At 62.5% G+C, this 8131-nt stretch overlaps 2 protein-coding genes across 2 annotated transcripts in view; one reads left to right on the top strand and one right to left on the bottom strand.

Moving 5' to 3' along the window:
- The window catches only part of DNAJA3 (DnaJ heat shock protein family (Hsp40) member A3), a 14977-nt gene extending 14892 nt beyond the window's left edge, over window positions 1-85 (bottom strand). The window contains exon 1 of the mRNA XM_027654889.1: window positions 50-85. Within this exon, the coding sequence (XP_027510690.1) occupies window positions 50-85 (36 nt within the window). The remainder of the gene's footprint in view (window positions 1-49) is intronic.
- CORO7 (coronin 7) overlaps window positions 29-8131 on the top strand; it is a 35336-nt gene continuing 27233 nt past the window's right edge. Inside the window, exons 1-7 of the mRNA XM_027654937.1 lie at window positions 29-143; window positions 3212-3308; window positions 3590-3664; window positions 5196-5266; window positions 5615-5798; window positions 6291-6367; window positions 7471-7521. Of these exons, the coding sequence (XP_027510738.1) occupies window positions 84-143; window positions 3212-3308; window positions 3590-3664; window positions 5196-5266; window positions 5615-5798; window positions 6291-6367; window positions 7471-7521 (615 nt within the window). The 5' untranslated portion in view covers window positions 29-83. The remainder of the gene's footprint in view (window positions 144-3211; window positions 3309-3589; window positions 3665-5195; window positions 5267-5614; window positions 5799-6290; window positions 6368-7470; window positions 7522-8131) is intronic.

The raw sequence follows: 8131 nt of genomic DNA, 5'->3' as shown, positions 1-8131 counted from the left end.
GGGCTGGGCTGGGCTGGGCTGGGCTGGGCTTAGCTTAGCCGGGCTGGGCTGGGCACGGCTCGGTGCGGCGCGACCGGAGCGCCATGAACCGCTTCAAGGCGTCCAAGTTCCGGCACACCGAGGCCCGGCTGCCCCGCAGGGAGGTGAGCGCCGTAGGACCGGCCGGTACCGTGCGGGCGGGGGCGGCGGGGCCGGGGCTGCCGGCGGGCACGGGCACGGACAGGGACAGGGCAGGACCGGCCCCGCGGTACCGGCAGGGCGCGGCTCAAGCTCCCTTGGCTGCGGCACCGCCGGTGCGGCAGGGCCGTGCCCGGGTCCCCCGGCCGCGCTCAGAGTGCGTCGCCCGGGCGGCCCTTCCTTGGCACACCTTGGCGCCGGAGGCTGCCGGCCCCGGGGCGCTCCGCAGGTGGGTGTGGTGGGGAGCCCCAGCTCTGTCCCGGGGCGGTGCAGTCCCCCCGGCCGGGAGCTGCTGGCGTGGGGTACCTGTCCCGCGGTACTGCACCCTCCTGCCGCTGGACACGGGTGGCCACAGGCAGTTCATCCCCGGTTCCTGCTGCCCGCCACCCCAGCTCGGCTCGGTGCTTCACCTGTGCTCGGTCGGCCCTCTCGGGCAGCGCGGGCTTACCCAGCCGGGAGCCATGCATCCCGAGCGTGAAATGCTGGGCCCCGCTCCTGCCACCCCGCTCCTGCCACCCCGCTCCTGCTGCCCCACTTCCGCAGGCAAAGAGGAAGCGCTGGGCCCCACGGGATGGTGCTGAGCTCCCTCACCCTGCCCGTGAGCTGCACAGCTCGGCACTGCTGAGGCCAGGCAGGTCCGGGGGGTCTCGCTGGGCAACATGTGGTGCCCAGCTCCAGTCTCAGCCCCAATCGTGCCAAGTGTCATGATCCACCTCTTCGCGTGGTGTTGGCAGTAGGTAATCCTGCTGTGCTCTCCACAAGGCTGTGGAGCTTGGCCAGGGCGTTTCCTTGGATCCCTGTCCCTGCAGGTCTGGCAGAGATGTGGGGTCAGGGGTGGGTTATGCCAGATGAACTTTGTTGGGGACTGTTATCAGGACACAGCCCTTCTGGGGGCTTCCTGAGCTGGGAACTCCCAGCATCTCCTCAGCACTGTGACCATTTGTGAGGCTGGTGCTCCTCCCAACCCTTGGATGTCAGTGCACTCCTTCCCTGTAACTTCCCAAGCCATCCTTGTACCTGTGCTCACACAACTCTGCAGACCTGGTAAGCACCCAAAACATCCTTCTGAGCTTCAGCTGTAGGAGGAGACGTAGTGGCCCCTGCCACTGTCCCAGCCTTGAGCATCCCCCCCTCCCCATGACGTGCCAGCCTTGGTGTGTCTGCAGAACAGGTGCCAGGTCATCAAAATCTCAGCTGGACAAATGTTTGCGACCCTCAGGGTTCAGATGAGCCCCTGGCAGGGCAGAGCTTGTGTGCCTGGGGGGAGTGGGTGCTGGGACACTTGGCTGTGTGGACACAGCATCTTCCAGGCAGGGACGTCCCCATCACCACTGCCCTGGGGTCGATTCCCACAGTGGGGTTGTTCTGAGGGACAGTGGGCTCTTGCCCCTGTGTGCAAGGAGGCATCCACTGTGCAAGGTGGCCTTTCCAAAAGGCCACACAGCATGAAACATATCCCTGGGAATCAAGGCCACACCACCCAGCTCTGCGGGGCAGGAGGTGGGAGGTGGATGTCTCGTCTCAAAACCCATCTCAGGTGTCACGGCGGGAAACACTGTTGGGTCCCTGGCTGAGCGGGTTGTTTGTGGAGGCTCAGGCAGACACCTGACCTGGCCGGATCAGGAAGCGCAGTGTAAACATGAGGGATCACATCTGAGTCTCTTCAGGCAGCGTCTGCGGGGCTCTGCTGGCAAATGCCCCCTGAGAGCTCACAGTTTGTTCTAGGGATGTAGCCAGGATGGTTCCATATGCTTTCCCGGCTGTGCTGGCACACTGAGGGAAGGATCACTTCCTTGAGGGCTCCTGCCTGTGCACAGGGAAGTTGTGGGGCCAGGATGGACCAGCTCAGTGGTCCCTCTGCGAAACCTCAGCACAGGGGTCCTGTGTGGGACCCCTGGAAGCTGGGGACCAGAGGTGGCTGGTGTCCCCCCTCAAGGGACCAGTGCAGAGTTATGGGATGCAGTTTGTAGGACCCTTCCTCCTGGGTCTTGCTCATGCTCCAGACCTGTTCCCCATCCCTACTGCAGCCCCCTGCCCACCCACCAGGTTCAGGCAGAGGAACCTCCCTTTGGCAGGTAAGGGGTTAAGAGGTCTGTACCAAGCTGTGAGGGCTGGAGGAAGTGCTGCAGGAACTGCTGCTCCCTGTCAGGCCTCAAAAGGAAGCTGTGCAAGGAGAGGAAACCCGGGGCTCATGTACACAGCTCCCTCCCCTTCGAGGGTGTTTGCCTGGTTTTGTGGGGTGTCCACTGCTCCAGACACCTGCTGCAGCTCTCTGTGATGCCAGTGGCTGCCATGGGCACACAGTCATGGTGGCACCCGTGAAACACCTGCCATTACCATTGCTCAAGGGTTGGACTTGGCTCTGGGTGTGCCAGGAAGCTCCTGGTCCTGGTGGCCACTTGAGGTCGGATATCTGAGCAGGTCTGGCTGATGCAGGGTGTCTCAGTGCCCCACGGGTACAGTGCTCAGCTGTGGAGTAGTAGTGGGATGTTTCCCACTACTGCACAGTGGGATTTTGGATTTGGAGCTGTCATGAAGTTCCTTGGCTGCGTGTCCCTGTGAGAAGCTTGCTGCCTCAGTCAGCCACAGCCTGACCCTGTGGTGCTTCACAGCCCAAGGACTTTTGTCCCATCCCAGACTCCCTGACCTAAGTTTTTATCACAAAGTCCTCTGAGCCTTTCCCTCAGTGGCAGAGCCCAGGGCTGGGACAGTTCTGGGGAGAGGCAGTGCTGGGAGCCAGGATGCTCCTGCCTGCCATCCTCCAACCCAGCGAGGGACTGCACCTCATGCTGGGAGCAGGAGCAGCCACATTGCCCTGGCCATCCCAGAGAACAGGGCCCTACAAATGTCCTCTGGCACAATCCCATTGGTATTGGCAGCCTCCAGGTCTCCATCGGCGTGGGAGCTCCGCCGGGGCTGAGGGTCTCTAGCCATGCAGTGCCAATGTCTCCCCTCCAGCTGTGCTCTGGCCATGGCATCAGGCCCCACCATAACAGAGGCAGCTCCTGATATGGGTTTTCCCTCTCCATCCTAGGCATGGATCGGGGGTATCCGAGCAGGCTCCATCACATCCTGTGGGAACCATGTGAAGTCCAGCTGCCGCTGGATCGCATTCAATGCTGAGGCAGCAGGTGAGGCACGAGGGGTCCCCTGCACAGCTCGAGGGTGGGATGGACTTGTCCCAGTTGTCCCTGTGGGACTGGGTGGGGGGTCAGCCCCACGGACACCAGAGACACGAGGGTGAGGGGAGGAGGCTTTCCCTGAGATCCTCGAAAGTGCTGCAAGTCCCACACCTCTTGGCTTGCATTTCAAAACTGGATGCCCCCCAATGTATTCCAGGCTGGGGGATTCCTGGGAGCATCCCATAGGCAATGGTCAGGCTGGTGACCTGCTCCTGTGCCCTCTTCTGTAGGTGTGTTGGGCATCGTGCCGCTGGAGTGCGAGGATGGGGGCAAGAGGACCGTGTCCCAGCTCTGCTGCCACTCAGGTGGGTGTCAGGTCCCACCTCCACAGGAGATGTTTGGCCTCATGTGGGCTGTACCAAGGGGCTCTGGTGCTGAGTCCCAGCCCTGGAGGCTGTGGTGGGCTGCGGGCCAGGCAAGGGGCATGGGGAGCTGCTGGATTCCCGGAGAACCATCACCCATGGGCAGGGTGACCCTCACGAGGCTCATAAGGCACAAGGCACCTGCAGCTATGCTGACCACAAGAGACTCTGCCAGGCTGGAGCCAAATCGATCCGTGTTCCCTCATCTCTCAAGCTGCAACAAAGCCTGGACATGTAGCTCTTCCTCATGCTCTACTACGCACTCTTTCCACATTACTCATTGCACGCCCTGGAAATTCCCAGTACACCCAGTGCCAGGCTGGGGATGGCATCACCACGGCTGTACCTGGCTGCAGTGGCGGGAGGAACAGGCTGGACCAGCAGCTCTGATGTGGACAGAGCAAGTGCTGCAGGGGAGAGGCACTGGCAGCATCACTGTTGGCAGAGGAACAGAGCTCTGCCTCCTACCCGGGCACGGGGAGGGTTTGTGGGGATCTCAGGTTGCCCCGCTCCTGGTTGTCGGAGCAGCAGTGCCAGCCTGGGGCGTGCTGACCACCCACTTCCCAAAATTACACCAGAGCAGCAAGATGGGACCCAGTCCCAGCGCCGCCTTCCTGTGTGCGTGCCCTGGCATGGCTGCAGGACTGCGCAGCGTGCCCTGCCTGTGCCACCTCGGCCTCTGGCACCGGGAGCTTCCTTGTGTTGGCAAACCGGTCACTGAGCTCTGCTGCTTCCCAGGGAGTGCCAGAGGGGTGCATGGGAGCCAGCCCAACATCCATGGCTTCTTAATGGGATTAGCACGAGCCCTTTGAAGCCGTGCTGTGCCAGAGCAGTGCCTCTGTAGCAGGGAAGGGATTTTCTCTCCTCCCAGGCGGATGCAGCAGAGCGAGCTGCCTGCTCTTCGTGCCTCTGGGGCCTGTCTCCTGGAAGCAGGAAAGTACACAGTGACCTACTTTTCCGAGCGTGCCAAATGCATCCGAGGGGCTGCTGCTGATGGTGCCAGCGTTCCTCCCGCTGGGCCCTGCTGCCAGAGCTGCGAGGAGCGTCCCTGCTGCTGGCATCCTGAGCCAGGGTGTTACAAAGGGAGCCTTGTTACCAGCATGGCTCCAGCAGGCCATGGTCTCCAGCATCTGGTCAGCACAGCCAGCCTTGTGCTGTCTGTGCTGCTCCCTGTGCCTCAGGGGGATGTTCATCTGGACATCGTAGCCACACATGGGTGGTGATGGGTTAGACAGTTGCCTTCAGGGCCCCCATCCCCTGCCAAAGGGGTGCAAGACCTGATGGGCAGTGTGGAGGGGCTCAGGCGCTCACAGCAAAGCTGAGCTGCTCCAAAACGCCTCAGTGGGTCTGGATCTGCCCCTGGTTGCCCACATGTGTGTGTGTAGGGAAGGAATCAGGCTGGGGAAGAGGGAAAGGGCTGCCACGCTGTCTGCAGGGGGAAGGTGGGGACAAACTTCTGCCCTTCTCCTTCCAGATGTGGTCACAGACTTTGACTTCTCACCCTTCGATCAGCTCCTGCTGGCCACAGGCTCTGCTGATGAGATGGTGAGTGCTCAGTGATAGGGGTCCCAAGGGGACACCCCGTGTCCTCCAGCATGTCCCTGGGATTCACTGTGGAGCCCTGGAGGAGATGGGGTCGGAATGATGGGAGTAAGAGGAGGGTGGGGTGGAGCATGCCAGGTTGGGGAGCAGAGTGGGACATCTCCAGGTTGTGGAGGACAGAGCAGATGGTGTCAGACAACGATCAGCCTTCTCCTGTCTGAGATCTAAGCTGCAACCAGGGGTCACCTGGTGTCCTCAGGGACCAAAGCCTGGAAAAGCAGCAAGCCCAGGCACCCAGCTGGGTCCTGCTCACCTGCCTGGGGACTGACCCACCTCTCCCTTGGGCTGCAGGTGAAGGTGTGGCGCCTGCCCGAGAGCAGCCAGGACATGCCCAGTGGCGCGGGGCTGACCCTGGGGCCTGGGGGGGCCCCAGTGGACGTGCTGCAGTTCCACCCCACGGCGGACGGAGTCCTGGCCAGCGGCGCAGGGAAGGGAGTCACCGTCTGGGACGTGGGGCAGCAGCAGCCCCTGACAGGTAGGCAAGGCCACGACTGCCTGAAATGTCGGTCTGCAGACCTGGTACCTGAGCCCAAGTCCTGACCTTGGTGGCATGGAACAGGCAGCTGGGGTGGCTTTTTGGGCCGGGAGCACCGCAGTCCCTCGTGCCTGTGCGCAGGCTCCCTATGCTCTGGTGCAGTGGTGTAAAAGGCCACCGGTACTGACCAGGGGGTCCCTCTCCCTGCACGTCCCAGGGCGTGGGCAGATATGGGTGCCGTGGGTGGTTGCTTGCCCAGACCTCAGCTAACCTGAGAGGCAGAGGAGGTGGGTGGCAGCAGAGTCCTGTGGGGCTCCAGCAGCGCAGGAATGCTCCCTGCACAGACGCAGCAGTGTCCCATTGGGTCCTGGCTGCCACCAGCCCTTCAGAAAGGACAGATCAGTTCCCCTGGGAAGTGTTCCAGGTGGGAGAGCAATGACTTCTGCCCCATCCGTGGGAGGGACCCTTCTTGACCCTGCTTTCCTCCTGCAGCCCTGGACTCCCACGGGGACCAGCTGCAGAGCCTGACCTGGAAGCGAGATGGCCACCTCCTTGGCACCTCCTGCAAGGTGAGTGGCACACACAGGTGACTTCACTGTGGCACAGCATGACAGGGCTGGCCACCAGCTGCGCCCTGGTGTGCTTGGTTTCATAGAATCAGACTGGTTTGGGTTGTAAGGGACCTTAAAGTTCATCTCATGGGCAGAGACACCTTCCACTAGACCGGGCTGCTCAGAGCTCCATCCAGCCTGGCCTTGAGCACTTCCAGGGGCGGGGAGTGTGGAGGGACGGGAAGTTTCGGGGTAGGAAAGGGCAGGGGTGAGGTCGGCGGTACCGCTGGGATGCGGCACTAGATGGCGCCGGCCGCTCGCGGGGCTCGCACGGCGGCAGGGCGGGCACGGCGGGCGGGCAAGATGAGCGTCCGAGCCAGAAGCCCCCCACGCCATGCCTGGAGGCTGAGCAAGCGGGTCTGAGCACACAGACCCAGCCCGCAGGCTGAGAGCACGGCCCCCTCCCCGCGCCAAGGGCGCAGGCGGTCCTGCGGAGCCGGTGGGCTCGGGATGGCGCTCAGAGGCCGAGGATGCAGAGAGTGCGGGCTAAGCTGGAGTCCCGGCTGTGGTTGGAGCCCCGCGCCAAGCGTGCGGGTTGGGCACAGAGGGTACAACACCAAGCTGTGCCATCCGGGATGTGGGGCAGCCCCCGTGCTGTGCCGCGTGGCTGACACAGTGTGTGCTCCCCAAACAGCACCCTGGCAGTAAGGCTGGCACCATGGCACCCCTCTGCTACCTCTGTGCCCTGCCAGCCCTTGTGAAGGGGGTCCCGTGCCCCTTTTGGTGCAGGGATGCCAGGCAGGAGAGGGCTTGCTCCCTTCCAGCACTGCCAGGATGTCCGGCCCTGGCTGTACTTTAGGAGGCTCCCTCCTTCTCTGGGAGTAGAGTGTCTTGGAGTCCTGGTGAGGCTCTGGGGGTGCTGGGGGTGCACCCCTGCCCACAATGTGGGACAGGACTAGGAGGGCACAGTGTGAGCCATCCATAGGAATAGACACTTCAGGCAGGAGAGTGATGGGCAGGAAGGAGAGGGGCTGCTCACTGCAGCCTTCTGCCTAATACATCCTGACATCCCACTGGCCCCAGGGTCCTTAACCCTCCTCTGTTTTCTTTTATCTCACCAGGACAAGAAACTGCGGATCTTTGACCCCCGAGCCAGCCCAGCTGCCTCCCAGGTACCATCCCCTCTGGGTGTGCTGCAGGCAGCCCTGCCCAACTCGGGTGTCTGCTGGGGGGGTGGGCTTTAGTCCCCCAAAACACCCCAGCTGGGGCAGGACTTGGGAGAAGCAACATGGAGGCAGGGACTGAAGGCAGGGGGAATGGGGCTGCCTCCTTTTTGGCGCCGGTGCCCTCCCACCCAGTTTGGTGATCTCCCCCAGTGCCCTGGCACACTGCAGGCAGCAATCCCAAGCCCAGGGGGCATAGGGGCTGTGGGCTCCTGGGCTCTGCAGGCCCTCAGGCTCTGTCCTGCCCTGCAGGAGCTGGACCAAAGGCTCTTGGGGATGAGGACCTGGCAAGGGTGAGGGCTGGGCGGTCAGATCTGCACAGCTCAGCAAATAACAGCAATTAGGAAATAAGCAGAGAACTTAAGCCTTGACGTCAAGTTCAAACAGCCTCTTATTAGAGGTTTCCTGTGGCTTGGGGGCTCTGGCTGCTGATGGCTGTGGGCCCAAAGGAAGGGATGCAGTGGAGAGTAGGGTGAGATGGCTGCAGCAGGCTCTGATGCTCTTGGTGCCTCTCCTGCTGCCCATGGGCTCAGGAAGCCAATCAGGCACAGTGGTAACC

This window comes from Corapipo altera, unplaced genomic scaffold, assembly GCF_003945725.1.
Source record: "Corapipo altera isolate COAL_440 unplaced genomic scaffold, ASM394572v1 98, whole genome shotgun sequence".
NCBI lineage: Eukaryota > Metazoa > Chordata > Aves > Passeriformes > Pipridae > Corapipo > Corapipo altera.
This window is presented reverse-complemented; position numbering and strand designations above follow the sequence as displayed.